Source organism: Cnephaeus nilssonii (assembly GCF_951640355.1).
Source record: "Cnephaeus nilssonii genome assembly, chromosome: 11".
NCBI classification, from domain to species: domain Eukaryota; kingdom Metazoa; phylum Chordata; class Mammalia; order Chiroptera; family Vespertilionidae; genus Cnephaeus; species Cnephaeus nilssonii.
This window is the reverse complement of record NC_137082.1, coordinates 69,598,655-69,615,885: the sequence shown is the minus strand read 5'-3', so window position 1 is coordinate 69,615,885 and position 17,231 is coordinate 69,598,655. Positions and strand designations below refer to the sequence as shown.

Below are 17,231 nucleotides of genomic sequence, written 5' to 3'. Positions count from 1 at the left end.
AAAACAAATCAGAAATGGGCCATGAAGACGAACTGCTGCCATTGGCTCATATGCATGAAGGTTATTTCTGAACGGCTCCTACTTTGGGGTCTGACGGGCTTCTGAAAGGCCTGCTTGAAGTTCTGAACTGTTGCCTGCCATCACAAGACAGACAGTACTCTCCTCAGTTACTATTTGATGGTTTAACTGCTTAGGAGTTTCCCCAAACATACTATGCTCTCAAGGTCTACTTCCATGACTTCACACATACCTCTTCTATTCTTAGGATGTACCGCCCTCCAACCTTCCCCCAGCTAACTTACTTCTCCTCCAGCTCTCTGGGTATGTGCCACGTCCCCTGGAAGTCACTAGGCTGGGTTAAATTCCCACAGCTCTATGCTTCCCTCTGCCACAGCACTTACCATTCCTGTCTTTCTTGCTATTCACAGAACTCCTTAACAACAATGACCTTAGTCATCTATGCTTTCTGGCACATAATAGATGCTCACTAAAGTTTATTAAATGACTCAATAACAAAATACAGCCCTAACTGGTTTGGCTCAGCGGACTGAAAGGTCCCAGGTTCGATTCCAGTCAAGGGCATGTACCTTGGTTGAGGGCACATCCCCTGTAGGAGGTGTTCAGGAGGCAGCTGATTGATGTTTCTCTCCCATCAAAGTTTCTAACTCTCTATCCCTCTCCCTTCCTCTCTGTAAAAACTCAATAAAATATATTTTTAAAAAACAATTAAAAAATACATATAAATACAGGACAAAAGCTACATGATCACCTCCACAAACATAAAATAATGCATTTGACAAAATCCTTTTTAATATGACAAAAACACTCCAATTAGGAATAGAGGAAAATTTTCTCAAAATAATAAAGGGTGTTTATGAAAAATCCAGTGCTAAAATCATAATAGTGAAAGACTAAAAGCTTTTCTAAGATCAGGAACAAGACAAATACTATACTCTCATTCAAACCAGAGCAATTAGGCAAGAAAAAGATAATAGGCATCCAGATCGGAAAAAAAGATATAAAATGATCTCTATTGGCAGATGATATGACCTTGTATATGGAAAGTACTAAGGAATACACACTCTTAGAATCAATAACCAATCTTGCAGGATATAAAATTAATATAAAAAAATTAATTCTACTTCTATATATTAGCAATGAACAACCTCAAAGATAAATTAAGAAAAAAATCTCATTTACAATGTCATAAAAAAAGTAAAATACTTAGGAAAAAATTGAACAAAAAAAATTTAAGACTTGTACACTAATAACTATAAACCACTGAAAGAAATTAAAGACCTAAATGAGACATCCCATGTTCATGGACTAGAAGCCTTAATATTGTTGAGATCATAATACTCTCCAAGTTAATGTACAGATTCAACTCAATCCCTTTCAAAATCCCAATTACCTTTTTCATTTTTCAGCAGAAATTGACAGGCTGAACCTAAAATTTACATGGAAATGCAAGGGACTCAGGATAGCCAAAACAATCTTGAAAAAGAACAAATTTGGATGACCCACACTTCCCAATTTTAAAATTTACTACAAAGCAGTAGTAATCAAAAAAGTGGTATTGGCATAAGGAGGGACATACATATCAATGAAGTAGAATTATGAGTCAAAAAATAAGCCATTACATTTATGGTCAACTGATTTTTGACAAGGATGCCAGGACAAGTCAATGGGGAAAGAATAGTCTTTTCAACAAATGGTCTGGGACAGTGGTCGACAAACTCAATAGTCAACAGAGCCAAATATCAATAGTACAACGATTGAAATTTCTTTTGAGAGCCAAATTTTTTAAACTTAAACTCCTTCTAACACCACTTCTTCAAAATAGACTCGCCCAGGCCGTGGTATTTTGTGGAAGAGCCACACTCAAGGGGCCAAAGAGCTGCATGTGGCTCGTGAGCCGCAGTTTGCTGACCACGGGTCTGGGACAACTGGATATCCGCATACAACAGAGTGAAGTTGGACCCCCCATACCGCAAACCATATACAAAAACAGTAAAAAGACAAATAAGCCGGTTTAAAATACCCAATTGTCCATCAACTGATGAATGAATGGATAAATGAAATGTGGTGTTATCACACATTGAATATTATTTCCAGCAACAGGAAGGAATTAAAGACTGACATATATTACAACATGGATGAACCTTGAAAACATTATACTAAGTGAAAGAAGCCAGTAACAAGACCATATAGTGTATGATTCCACACATATGAAATGTGTGAAAAGCAAATCTAGAAACAGCAAAAAGATCACTGTCTGCCAGGGCAGGAGGGTAGGGGGAATGGGGAGTCACTGCTAATGAGCATGGGTTTTCTTTCTAGGCAAGTAAAATGTTAAAATTGACTGTGGTGATGGTTGCACAACTCTGTGAATATACTAAAAAACAACCAAACTATGTTTTTAAAGGGTGAATTTTGCACTATGTGTATTATATCTTTAAAAAAAAAAAGGCCAAAAGCAAAACAAACAAAAATATGAAAACAAATGAGTATAGCTGTGTTTCACAAAAACTACTAACAAAAAATAGGCAGACAGCCTAGGGCTGCAGTTTGCCAATCCCTACTTTAAGCAATCATTTAAAAAAAAACACACAGGTAAATCTACACTAATAAAAGAAAAGTATGCAAATTGACCGTACCTCCATGAAGCCTACCAGCCAATCAAGAGGGAATATGCAAATTAGTCCCACCACCCAGCTGCTCCAGGCGCAGAGCAGGTGGGCAGGGAAGGACGCCTGCTATGAGAGGGAGGGTGGGGGTCGAAGGGATCTACAGGAGCAGCACTCCAGCCGCAGCGAAGACGAAGATGGCAGACTCTGCAGCGAAGATGGAAAACTCCAGGTGGAGTCTGCAGCGGTGACAGACTCCGGCTGGAGAGAAGGCGGAAGACGGCGACTAGAGCGAAGGCCTGGGTCCTGGGTGCCGGAAGCCAGGGAAGGAAGCACTATTGCACGAATCTTCGTGCAACGGGCCTCTATTCTACACATAATGATATAGAAAGCTGTCCAGATTATAATGACAAGTTCATATTTTAGAATATTAAGTGTATTTATACAGCATGTTCCTAATTTATTTACTTTATTTATGTATTTTTAAAGATTTTTATTGATTTTTAGAGAGAGAAGGGAGAGGGAGAAAGAGAAAAGTTGATGTGAGGGCGATACATCAATCAAATGCCTCCAATACCCCCACAACTGGTGATCAAGCCTGCAACTGGGGCATGTGCCCTGACCAGGAATTAAACCAGCAACCTTTCAGTACACTGGATGATACCCAACCAACAGAGCCACACTGGTCAGGGCCCTAATTTATTTTTAAAAATTATATATCAAGTGATATAAATAAAATTGTATATATACTCCAGCCAGGTGACTCAGTTGGTTGGAGAATCATCCTGTACACCATAATAAAGGTTGCAGTTTCAATTTCCAGTCAAGGCACATAGCTAAGTTGTGGGTTTGATCTTGGGTTGGGGCATGTGAAGCTTTTAAAAATAAGCCAACCTATTTTCAGAGCCACTGCTCTAGCTGATCTAGGGTCATGGGGTAGACTTTCTTCTCCTAAACAAATGAGAAGGTATCTCTTTGTAAGGTTGGGAAGAATTATTTGATGAGAGAATTTAATGAGCTTTAAGAAATGGGTAGCCAAGGCAAGTCGAGGACTTTTAATAAAGAAGAGTTAGGCTGTTTTTAAAAAATTCCTCATACTACTTTTTGAAAGCAAAAAAGCTGCTTCACCCATATTAACCTTCATGAGAATCTTGTTCTAAGTATTTTTAAACTTACCTAGAATACACAAGGCAGAGAACAAAGGTAAACAGCCCAATAAAATTCCCATTCTCCAGAAGATGCCCACTCTGCGTTGGTGGAGCAGAGGTAGGGACCAGAGCAGTTGAATTTGCAGGAGCCAAGGTTGGTGCAGTCAGGTGTGTAATGATGCTCCACAGGCCTGGGTTGCAGGATTGATCTGAAAATGGGAAATATTTTATTATCTTTAGTTATCACCCATCCTGTCCTATAAAGGATTTGAAGGGTTTAAAACATGGGAATGCTATATTTAAAAGAACTTGAAATTTAGCAGTCAGTAACATATCTGTGTGGCAATCAGTGACTTAGTTTTGGGGGAGAAAAGAAACAATAATTGGTCAAATTTCACAAATATCAATCTTGATTTTTTTTAAAAGTAAGTGGAGTCATCATGAGAGGTTCTGCAATAATTGTTTTCCTTTCAAAGGAACCCACAGAATACTCTATTGAGAAACAACCCTATAACTGCCCAACTGGTATGGCTCAGTGGTTAAGCACTGACCTATGAACCAGGAGGTCACAGTTCGATTCCCAGTCAGGGCACATGCCCGGGTTCACAGGCTCAATCTCCGGTTGGGGACATGCAGGAGGCAGCCGATCAATGATGCTCTCTCATCATGGATGTTTCTATCTCTCTTTCCCTCTCCCTTTCTCTCTGAAATCAATTTACAAATATTAAAAAAAGAAAAGAGAAACAACCCTTTAATAACTACAAAAGGAGATTTCCTACAGCTGTTTCCTCTAGAGCCAGTAACACCAAAGTAAAACACAATTAAAACAATTCTACAAAGAGCCAAGACAATGTTGTCTTTTCTAGCTCTCAACTAGTTTGACTTAGTCCAGGGAAAAGCCTAGAACAGCAATTTTCAACTGGTGTACCACAAGAATTTTCAAAACATGCAAAATCTGACTATTAGTCAGGGGCACTGACCTTTTCCCCCTTAGATTGTCAAATAAAAAAATGACAACAGCCAACATTATAGTCATGGTGTGAATCAGTCAAAATTATATCTATTTTTTTTTTTGTCAGATCGGCAAAAAATAAAGGTTGAAAATCGATGGCCAAGACTAACATAAAGGATTACAATTCCTTAGACTGTCAGCTATGAGTTGCTCTGAAAAGACATGAAAATAAAACTTGAAAGGCAAGTATCTGCAGTTTCATTATACTTTCCAGTGAAGTTTAAGTTTTCTGTTTGTTCATTTATTTGAATCTGCTCTAGCTTTAGTTTTTACTCTACCAAAGGAATAATTTCCTACTTTCATCAAATGAATGTGCTATTGCCATTCTCTTACCAGGCTCATTGGTCAGAGCTGACCATGTAAGGTATACGGTGTAGAGAGTGATGATGGAGGACTGCAGGAGGCCAGAACGAGGGTGGTGTTCCTATGGAATCAAAAAGAAAACAATGCCTCAGGGATTGCAAGGGCTGACATTCTAAAACTTGGTGTACTTCTCTGGGATCCACTGAATTGTTATTCACTAAGAACCTTCTGATATTGAAAGATGACAAGTAACCTTTCAGTTTGAACTAGCCTGAAAAAGAACCCAGGAAGAGGAAGCATATACAGGCAGTCCTTGGGTTACGTCGGATTCGACGTACATTGTTTCATAGTTATGTCGCCATCTCCCATTTATTTATTTAAAAAAAAAAAAGTTCCATCATTTTGACGTATGTACATATGTGCTTTATGTTTTTTATTATTTATTTACCACAAGTAAAGGTCAGGAATTGTTATCTTTCTTTTAAATTATTTTTACTGTTTCACTTCATTTCTGCTGTGTGTGTGCTCCATGTGAGTGACGTAGGTGCTTATGTAGGTGGGTTCCGACTTAGCGTTACGTCATGCCGTAGGAACGGATCTCCAACGTAACCCAAGGACCTATTGTATTCTTGGTTCTCAAGGCATTTCATAATCCTGGAAATTTCTGTTTATCACACAAAGGCTTTGATTTATTAGTCTCTTAGTGTAGAGGAATCTTAACTCAGACTTTGCCATTAACTAGCTGGGTGACCCATCATCTCTCTGGAACTTCACTTTCCTCACTTTTAAAAGGAGGGGTGATGTCTAGATGTTCTTTTCACATCCTATATAATAAAAGGCTAACATGCAAATCAACTGAATGGTGGAACGACCAGTCGCTATGACAAGCACTGACCACAAGGGGGCAGACGCTCAATGCAGGAGCTGCCCCATGGTGGTCAGTGCCCTCCCACAGTGGGGAGTGCCACTCAGCCAGAAGCTGGGCTCACAGCTGGTGAGCGCAGTGACGGTGGCAGGAGCCTCTCCTGCCTCCGTGGCAGCACTAAGAACCCCCGAGCGATCCTGGACTACGAGAGGGCACAGGCCGAGCTGAGAGACTCCTCCTCCCCCCACTCGCCCCAGTGCACAAATGTTTCATATATAAAACTACATTAATTTTAAAAAGTATGGTATTTAAGTGATAAAACTTAGGAGCATGAGTTTTGTTTTTAAGTATTAAAAAATCAATTATTTTTTCTAGTTTAACTCCCCTAAAATATCTTGGCTAATGATTCATAAGAATCATTCTCAAGTTGTAAACAATCTTATGAAAATTATAAATTCTCAAGTTGCTTAAATTATAAATTCTCAAGTTGCTTAGGTTTTCTTAAATAAGGAAATTATTCATTTAATTATACTACAGGCAACTCAATGGCACATTTTATAGTTACTAAGTTATAATTATGAAGACTTTATAATACTAGAGGCCCGGTACACAAAATTTGTGCACTGGGGTGGGGGGTGTCCCTCAGCCCAGCCTGCACCCTCTCCAATCTGGGACATCCCTCTCACAATATGGGACTACTGGCTCCCAACCACTCGCCTGCCTGCCAGCCTGATCACCCCCTAACCACTCCCCTGCCAGCCTGATCGATGCCTAACTGCTCCCCTGCTGGCCCGGTAACCCCCAACTGCCCTCCCCTGCCAGCCTGGTTGCCCCCAACTGCCCTCCCCTGCCGGCCTGGTCGCCCCTAACTGCCCTCCCCTGCTGGCTTGGTTGCCCCTAACTGCGCCCACCCCCCTGCAGGCCTGGTTGCCCCCAACTGCCCTCCCCTACAGGCCTGGTCCCCCCCAACTGCCCTCCCCTGCATGCCCGGTCCCCCCCAACTGCCCTCCCCTGCCGGCCCGGTCACCCCTAACTGCCCTCCCCTACAGGCCTGGTCCCCTCCAACTGCCCTCCCCTGCTGGCCTGATCGCCCACAACTACCCTCCCCTGCTGGCCATCTTGTGGCAGCCATCTTTGACCACATGGGGGCAGCCATCTTGTGTGACAGCGTGAGGGTCAATTTGCATATTACCTCTTTATTATATAAGATGGAAAAATGTTTAACTTGGACATAAATTCATATAGGTTACCTAGGTTTCAAGTTTAGCATTAAAAATCTCACAGGAGGAAGCAGCAGAAAACCACCATACCTGAATTTTTGGATGGATGGATATAATAGAAACCACAACACAAAGGATCAGATTAATACTGATAAAGAACTTGTTCTCTGTGCAGCCATCTGGTTTGGTGTAGTATATATAGAGCAAACTGACACAGATGATTGAAGAGGTATACAGGATGCTTGTGACAGATAGTAAAACTAAAAAAAAAAAAAAAAAAGGAAACCAATATGAATACCCACAATCCTAACAAACTTTTATATTGAAGACCAATTTTCTTCTCCGTATAAAAGCGAAGAGACATTATTTCACTTTTATGATGGTTACTAATTTACAGTAAAATGACAGAAGCCCCAAGGTTGAAGTTTCAGATTGTGTTAGAGTTGGCTCAATGTGAAATTACAAAATCCACCAAACAACTGAATTCACTTCCTGGATTACCTAACTTGAGTTCATGGGTTGAAAAACTAGACATCTGATCATTCTAACCAGAGTAAATCCTAACTAAATACAAAATATTGTTCGTTATAAGCTTTTCTTAGGAACTTAAAAGATCTCTTAGCCTTCAAAATGTCCTAGTTCACAGCAAGCCGAGTGCCAGGGATGATGTTAGCACTAAACAGAACAGACAGGCATCTTTTGTGGCAGTTTTTCCTCAAAAACCTGTTTCCTATCACAACTTGACCACATCGGCGGGACCATCGCCCCAAAGAGGGAGGCCCAGGCCACCGTCTGGTGGGCTGCGGCGGGTGGGCGGGGCCTCCCTCTACAGGGTGATCCATCAAGGACCCCCGGCTGGGTGGGTGGGGCCTACCTCTTTGGGGCAATCGGTCGCAGGGCTCCTGGACTGTGAGAGGGCACAGGCTGAGCTGAGGAACGCCCCTCCCCGAGTGCATGAATTTCGTGCACCGGGCCTCTAGTGTTACTATAAAATGATGATGTACATTAGGTTACTAGCAGAGTTCTTAATGCTTTTCTATCTGAACATACAAGATTTCTCTACTTTTAGTTTCTCCAAAGTAGGGCAAATCTAAAATTCATTATTAAATTCTCCTATAGTTGGAATGATCCAAAACGAAATAGACAAAACAGAAGTAAACAGGTAAAAGAAAAAAATGAAATAAATTTTATTAGTCAGGAAGAAGGAGAAGTTTCAGGATTTCCAACCCATAAAAATAGACAATTTAAAAAATCTTTTTCTGCAATAAACAGACATTACAAACAGTTTAAGTGACCAATAACAGGGCAATGGTTAAATGAATTATGGTACACCATGCCATGGAACATCAGGAATTGTATGGATTGGAATACCATGCAACTGTTAAATGAGTAAGACATACCTATGTTCACTGATAGGAAAAAATATTCATTGTACAGTAAGTGAAAAGAGCAGCCCTAGCCGGTTTGGTTCAGTGGCTAGAGGGTCGACCTGTGGACTAAAGGGTCCTGGGTTCGATTCTGGCCAAGGGCACATGCCCGGGTTGCGGGCTCAGTCCCCACTGGGGGGCGTGCAGGAGGCAGCCGATCAATGATTCTCTCTCATCATTGATGTTTCTATCTCTCTCTCCCTCTTCCTTCCTCTCTGAAATCAATAAAGAAATATATTTAAAAAATAAAGAGAGAAACTAACTGTATTAAAGGTTACCAAAATTTTTTTTAAAAAAAGAGCAAGTCATGGAACAATATATAGTATAAACCTATTTACGTTTAAACATAACTGAATTAATTCTTATCCAGTTGGTGCTGTTTATATTATCTGTGCTACTCCCTTCCAGTGGTTATATCTGGAGAGGAGAGTGTGTTGTTGCAAGTTGGTAGAGTTGCATGTTTTATTCTTTATAAAATTCTACCATTTATGTTTATGGTAAAAATGGTACTATTTTTTTTCTTTTTCAATTTAAAAAGAAGCATCCTAAATATGTAAGATGAAAAGAAAACTGGACAATTTGATAACATGTGCTAAAAATATTTAAAATATCCATACCCTTCCACTCTTCTACTTCTGGGAATTTATTCTAAGGAAATAATCAGAAATGTACTCAGAAATATGTTATTACGTATTTATTGCTGTACCATAGCCAAACTTATTCACAAGCTATTTCTAAGTTTTAAAAATGATCAAACTATAAACTATTTGAATATATACTACATTTAAAAAACAAATAAGACACAAACATAGTATACATTTTTCAATGACTTTTTCCTATACATAGAAGATACACATGTAGACTAATATGTTAACAGTGAATAATAATTACTGGGGAATTTTTTTCTTTTGTGATTTTTGATTTTCAAGTTCTTGACACAGAACAGCTATTATTTTATAATTGGGGCGGGGGGGGGGGGGGGTTGAGGTGGAGTCAGGGCAAGGAATCTCAACCATTATTGTTAAAACTAAAATACAGCTGGGTCATTGCTCCTAATAAGTAAAGGGCTCCAAAGTCCCTCCCCATTATTACAGGCTATAAACTGTGTTCCCAACCTAAAAATTTTAAGTACCCTTTTTCCACCAAAAGGGTTTCACAAGGGGTGTGGGGTCATACTCTGAACAAAGCAGTAAGTACTGTTCACTTTCTTCTGCCTATGTTGGCAGATGTCCCACATGTAGAATGCATCTGAGTCCCCTCGTCCAGGGAAACAAGGAAATACAAACCAGAACTATGTCACTAAATACAATTTTCCCCCTTATATAAATGAATGTAGTTACATTACAAATCTCAAAATAAATGAATTGGGGGAATCCAATTATTTATATTATCTGTGCTACTCCCTTCCAGTAATGCATATAATTCAGAATTAAATCAATGGGAAAGTATAGTTTTTAAAGTCAGCTCGACCCTGAAAGTTTGTACATTTAAATCAACGGAGATTTTTCTTGTACGCCCTGTTTAATGTAGCATAATTCAGTGTGGCTCTCATAGTTGAGTTTAGATACTTACCAGCATACCAGCACCTTGGGTTTCCTTCTTCCATTCGATTCACCCATGATTCATTCACAGAGTGAGCCATGTCTACCAACAGCACCAGCTGGATAAGAATGAAGATAAAGGCCCCAAGCATGCCAATAACAAACCAGACTACAAATCAAAAGAACAAAGTTATTCTTTACCATACAAGTAACATTTCACAATGTTGCTAACATTCTAAGAGGATTCCAATTCAAGTAAGAGAGAGGAGGTAAAAACATATTCTGTCTCCAACACTACAGAGCAAGATTACTCCAATTCCAAAATCAAAGGCATTGTCTGAGAAGTGTTCTGTGGGTTTCAGACCTTTTAAAACTTGTTTTAGCTTGTGCCAAGGGGAGCCTAGAATCTAACATTCCAAATGCTACTATAAGCATTTTCCTTTACTTTGCGGAGGAAAAAAATCATAGTGGAAATCCACATGTCACTCAATGCCATAGTAAGGAAGGAGGCTAAGACAGGGGTGGTAGAGCACATGAGTTATAAGTCCTTATGTTGACAAGCTCTCTGATGAACTGAGTATTGTCAAGTAAGAAGACAGACTGTTAAAATATTGACAAACAATTAACATCTGGTTCCAGAAGAGCTGAGAAGTGACCTGAATGCCTTAATATCTTAATAGTAGTACCAAGTCATATAATAGGACACCATCTCCTTTGTCAGTTCTACAAAATTAATACTGAAAACCGTTTTAACTTAATCATGTAGAGTCTGTATATTTTATAATTAACCCCCTTAATAGTGAGCCATACCTGTGGTGAAATAACCCCCAGGAATGTAGAAAGATCCAACCATGATACCAACAATGGCAGCAATTTTGAAGAACCAAAACCTATTAAAATATTTAAAAAAGCATTTATGAAATGCTAATTTTCACCCTAATAGTGAGAAAATGAACTTCTAAAATGCAAAAATAAAGCCTTAGTAGCATTTCCAACATGACTTGACTTAGATATTCATTTGATATGAGGCTACTTCATTCAATACTTCACAAAATTTAAGATTAAACAGCACAGGGAACAGATCATTCACATTAAGAGGAACATGTATCCTTAGAGTTTCCCTACTTTTAGCACTTTAAGATAGGACTTTTTCTAGAATTCTGAAGTGTTCTAGACAAACAACGTTAGCTAAATATAGGACAATTAACTATTAAGTGTGGGGAAAAGTTATTTCCCAATCCTTCTTTTACAACATAGGATCTAAGGGCCTTGCTCACAATTACACAGTTCATCACTGACTCCACCTCAAAGACCAAACCTGGCTTTTAGTTCATGATCTTTAAAGACTCCTTGTATGGCAGAGTGAAAGGAATCAGACTTTGGAGCTGGACAGACCTGAGTTTCAATCTCAGCTCCAACCCTCATTGGCTGAGATCTCAAGCAATTTATATAACCTCTCTCAAATTTAGTTACTGCATCTATAAAAAGGAGATAATTTACGTATAAAGTTTACAAAACTCCCTTTACTCTTCAAATGAGAATTAGGGGAACTGGAGACCAGGAATAGAAAGAAACAGAGTAAGTAAATCAGTAGCCCAAATATATCCACTGTTTATCTTTCTGAATACTATCCTATATAATAAAAGTGTAGTATGCAAACTGTCCCCTCGACCAGAGTTCTTCCGGGAGTTCGACCAGGGGGCAGGCGGCCGGGGGAAGGGAGGGAATACCTGGCCAGCAGCCACTAGGGACCCTACCAGTGCACGAATTTCATGCACTGGGCCTCTAGTTTAAATTTAACATGCACATTTTATCTTTTAACAATAGAAAGGAAAAATAAATACCTTTATTGATGTGGTACCTAGCACAGTGCTTTAACTATTTCACAGGTGTTCAATAAAATCTAGAAACTTGAAACAAAAGGCCTGGGGCAGGGGACAGAGGTGGGATAGAATAGAAGGAGTCAATCAATGGGAGGGAAAGGGGGACACATGGAATACTTCAACAATGAAGATTTAATTTAAAAAAAAAAATAAGCCAGCTGGTGTGGCTCAATGGTTGAGCACCGACCCATGAACCAGGAGGTCACAGTTCAATTCCTGGTCAGGGCACAGTAAGGGACCTACAGAGAGGCAGCCGATCAACGATTCTCTCTCATCATTGATGTTTCTCTCTCTCCCTCTATCCCTTCCCATCTCTGAAATCAATAAAAACATATTTAAAAATATATATATATATAAGACTCTCCTCATCCCCTCTATCTCCTCCAATGCTACAGGTCTCCAATTGAAAATGACACTGAAACAATTTCACATGTACAATAGGTCAGACATACATCTGGGCCACTGATTTACATACTCTACTGCTCCCATCAGAATGGCAACATTTACAGCTGAATGTGAAGGTCCACACCATAATATAACAACTTAATAATAAATAAATCTTACATACCCATTGTGTATTGCTGCTCTGGGGTCTTTGCTCGTTTTTACTTTTAACATGAGTAGATAAAAGGCAAAGAAAAAGATGGCCAAGGCAAAGCTGATCCGATATGCAGCTTTAAAACCAACCTGCACATCACAATCTTTATCAGCCTTTATATCAACCACCTTGATTTTAAATCCCCCTTCACAGAATCCTGGAATCTGGAAAAAATAATATCAATGTTATGGGAACACCCACATTTAAACAGAGATTCTACCCCACCATAGGAAAACCTGGATTTACGAAACTGACTACTTCAACAACTGCAAGACTACCCTGTGGGATTATTCTCTATGTCTTCCAATCATTTACAATCTTGTCACCAGAGAGTATAAACAACTTGCATTTTGGAAATAAAAGTGAACGCTCTCTTCTTTGCACTTTTCTACTGATGAGGTTATCTCCCACTATCCCATGAATTTTCATGCTACAACTCACTCCTTTCAAAGGCCTAAATCAGTTTAAATGTTTAAGTGTTAGGGCCACCCTTTTAATATCTGTTTTCTCTCTCAGTTGTTAGACTAGAACCTGAAGATGTTCACTTAGACTTCCTTTATTTCTGGGAAAGGACTAATCTTTTCATATTCTGTATCTTAACTATATCCCAAATTACAATGAATTTGATTGACTTTCATAAGTGAAGAAATAAGTAAGAATATTAATGTCAACTAAAATTTTGCAGAATGTAAAAATAATACATTAAGGGTTCTGTTACTTCTACTCACCTTCTTCAGCTGATTTTTTACCCCTTCCGTTTGCATGATGCAGGATACAACAGTGCCAAGGATGAGAATAGAAGCATAAATGAGGCGAGTCACAGTGGAATTCTTACTGTTGGGACAGCAACCGCATAGCAAACATGATGCACCACCACAAAGGCATGGGACCTGTAATAAGCACAGATGGCCATCTGAGGTCTTTCAGTGGACTCCTTCATGACATAGGTATCGCAGAATAGAAAACGAAGCAAGCCAGATTTTGACAGTTTTAACAGAGGAAGGAAGTGGTTAAAAGCATGGGCTCTGGAGTCAATGTTATTTCTGCCACTTTATCTCAGCAAACCTTTTTCTCCATCTGTAACATAGACTCTAACAGAAACTTCCTCCCTCAGACATTACTGTATTAAATAAGCACTCAACACAGTACCTAAAACATATTAAGATCCCAAGAAATTTTATTTATATTCACACAGGTATATTATCTTTAAAAACAACATGTCTTAATAATGAGAAAAATATAAACCTAATTGCACTTGCTATTTACCAAGAACCCTCATTACCAAATTTGATATTACAAGCAACATTACATGGAAACCCTTATAAATTAACTAGAGGCCTGATGCACGAAATTCGTGCAAGAGTAGGCTGCCGGCACCGGCTTCCCTCTGGCACCCGGGATCTGGGCTTCCCTCACAGCCCCAGTTTTGTCTGGAAGGACATCCAGTCTAAATAGCATATTATGCTTTTATTATTATAGATGATAGCAAGAGCCATTATGCTCCATTCAAGAGTAACCCGGAGCCCTGGCCAGTGAGGCCAGAGTTGGAGTGTCCTCCAGAACACCAAAAGTTAATGGGTTCGATTCCCAGTCAGGTTGCATATGGGAAGCAACTAGTCGATGTTTCTCTCTCACATCTATGTTTTTTTCCCCTCTCTCCCCCTCCCTTCCTCTCTCAAATCAATAAAAATAAATAAATACATAAATAGCAACCTGGAGATTCCTCAAAAAGTTAAACATAGAATTACCATAAGACCCAGTAAATCCACTCCTGAATATAAACCCAAAAGAACTGAAACAGGTATGCAAACAAAAGTTTGTACATGAATGTTCAAAGCAGCACTATTCACAACTGCCAAAAGGCAGAAACAACCCTAATGATAATCAATTGATGAATGGATAAGTAAAATGTGTTATAGCCACACAATGGAATATTATTCAGCCATAGAAATGAATCAAGTACCTAGTGTGTAAAGATACTTAATCTGTGGAATAAACCTGTCCTACTATATGTTTTGTCACTTCCCTATTTCTAAATGACAACTATTCTTCCAGTTGCTCACTCCAAAAACCTTGAAGTCATCTTTGATGTCTTCTTTTCCCAAAACCCTCATCCAATCTGTCAGTATATCAGCTCTACCCTCAGAATATACCCAGAAATCTGACCACTTTCATAGCATCCTGAGCTATCATGTTGGTCTAAGTCTAAGCCACTAACATCTCTCATCTGGATTAAATGCAATAGCTCCTGTTTCATTACTGTAGCAACCCATTCAGAACCCAGAATTAGTATAAAGATTATTTTAAGATGAAAACATTTCAGATTCAAAATAGATGTAGAAAAAGAAAAGCCTTCTCTCATAGCTTTCCTCATCTGACTAAACACAAAGAGGTGAGGCTGCCGTAACTTCTCTCTCCAAGAGTTTTATGGCCATGAAGAAGATAAAAAGACTTCTGCATTGCCCTAACTGGTTTGGCTCAGTGGATAGAGCGTTGGCCTGCGGACTCAAGGGTCCCAGGTTCAATTCCGGTCAAGGGCATGTGCCTTGGTTGCGGGCACATCCCCAGTAGGGGGTGTGCAGGAGGCAGCTGATCGATGTTTCTCTCTCATCGATGTTTCTAACTCTCTATCCCTCTCCCTTCCTCTCTGTAAAAATCAATAAAATATATTAAATAAATAAATAAAAACACTTTAAAAAAAAAAGACTTCTGCATCTACACAAACAAGTTATTATCACAAACTTTCTTATCTCCAATTTGTTCTCCTAAACACCCATTTGGCTGGGCTGGTGTGGCTCAGTGGTTGAGTGTTGATTCCCATAGGTCATCGTTCGATTCCCCCTCAGGGCACATGCGGGGATTTCGGGCTTGATCCCCTGTAATGGGCATGCAGGAGGCAGCCCATCAATGCTTCTCTCTCATCACTGATGTTTCTATCTCTCTCCCTCTCCCTTCCCTTCCTCTCTGAAATCAACACAAATATATTTTTTTAAAATCACAAAAAAACAACCCATTTGTCTTTCCTAAGAAATAAGACAACTTATTTGTTCTTCCCATAGAAGCCCTTTTCTCCTACCTCCTTTTCCCCAAAGTTAGGAATCTAAGCTCTATATTCTAACCACCCCTTTCAGTTGTTCATCAGTAAGCAACTGTGTGTGAATGTGGGTTTTGCACACATAGATAAACTTTCTTTCTCTTGCTAATCTGTCTTTTTGTCACAGGTCCCTAACTACCAACCAAGGGTGGAAGAAAAGTTTTTACTCCCCTATTTTGTAAATAGTGAGTTTAGCCCACTAGTGGATTGTAAAAATCAACTGACCAGAATTTTTTTTAATGTGGTAGAAAAATTGTACAGCAGATGGTAAAGGTAAGATTTCATTAAACTTGTGTCTAAATGGATGTATTAACTCAACAGTGTGTAATTTATTTACTTTGGGTCAAAATAAAAAAAAAATTGGAAAGCCACTGCTCTCAAGGAACCTACCCTTTTTATTTAAGATCCACAATCTTTTTAAAAATATATATTTATTTCAGAGAGGAAGGGAGTTGGGAGTGAGAGATAGAAACATCAATGATGAGAGAGAATCATCACTGCCTCCTGCATGACCATACTGGGGATCGAACCCACAATCCGGTATCAAACCGTGATCTCCCGGTTCATAGGTCCACCTCAACCTATGGAGGGGGGGGGGGGGGCGGTGTGCCTAGGAAATAGTAGTGGAATGAGCTCAGAGAGTCCTCTGAAGTGAGCATACGAGGGAACTCCGCATATTCTATTCTATAAATCCTAAAATTTCCTTTTTAAAATATGGAGTTTACAGTCTACAAAATGATTCAACTGTATCCCACAACAGCTTCCCAGGCGAGGGATGCTGGAGTTATTATCCTCGTCCTACGGGACTTATACAAGGTCCCAAAGTTCAGACGAAGGCTTCCAATTTTGAAGAATAATCTACAAGGCCTTCTTCCCCTTGCACCAGCACTGCACAGGCCTCGGTGAAACTCACAGCTCTGCCACATAGTCCGTGGCTTTGGCGAATCCCGGGCTACAGGATAAAAATATTATCCAAACCACGCAAATTAAAAGGCGCCACCTTAAGAAGGTGCTTCGAAAAGAACCGGAGAGCTCCAGCTCTGGGAACTCATTCCTTGGTCCCATTCCAGCGGCTGGTGAACCCAGAGGCCGGAAGGCTCCTGGGGGCGGGGCAACAGAAATTGTAAACAATGGCGGCCTGGCCTCCCACGTTCATCCCACGCGGAAAGTGAGCCGTCAGATCCCGACCGCGGATTTTGGCCTGGACCCTTGGATACTCTCTGCAGCTCAGGGCCGGTCCCTCCAATTCCCGGGCGTCTGCAGCCGAGGCCCGTTCGGGTCTGATCTTGGGGCTCACTATCGCCCCCCCTCGTCCAAACCACAGGTCAGACCGAGACACTAGCCCAGGGACTCACCCAGCTGGCCAGGGAGCAGACGCCCAGCACAGCTCCCATGGTGACGCCGGTGTTGGAAGTGGCGGATCCGGAGGCTCCCGGCGCGCGCTGTGACTGCCAGTTGAGATGTCTCCTCAAAACCACGAAGGTTTCTCAAGCCGGAAACGCACGGCTAGCGT

The 17,231-nt window shown here is 40.1% G+C and overlaps 1 protein-coding gene across 2 annotated transcripts in view; it reads right to left on the bottom strand.

Annotated features, from left to right (window-relative positions):
* The window catches only part of SERINC3 (serine incorporator 3), a 22,638-nt gene extending 5,407 nt beyond the window's left edge, over nucleotides 1–17,231 (bottom strand). For both annotated transcript variants that reach the window (XM_079784552.1, XM_079784551.1), the window contains exons 1-8: nucleotides 17,074–17,231; nucleotides 13,353–13,514; nucleotides 12,595–12,788; nucleotides 10,954–11,033; nucleotides 10,175–10,312; nucleotides 7,266–7,435; nucleotides 5,121–5,211; nucleotides 3,804–3,984 (exon numbers count right to left, since the gene is read on the bottom strand). In XM_079784552.1, coding sequence (XP_079640678.1) covers nucleotides 3,804–3,984; nucleotides 5,121–5,211; nucleotides 7,266–7,435; nucleotides 10,175–10,312; nucleotides 10,954–11,033; nucleotides 12,595–12,788; nucleotides 13,353–13,514; nucleotides 17,074–17,112 — 1,055 coding nt within the window. In that variant the 5' untranslated portion in view covers nucleotides 17,113–17,231. The remainder of the gene's footprint in view (nucleotides 1–3,803; nucleotides 3,985–5,120; nucleotides 5,212–7,265; nucleotides 7,436–10,174; nucleotides 10,313–10,953; nucleotides 11,034–12,594; nucleotides 12,789–13,352; nucleotides 13,515–17,073) is intronic.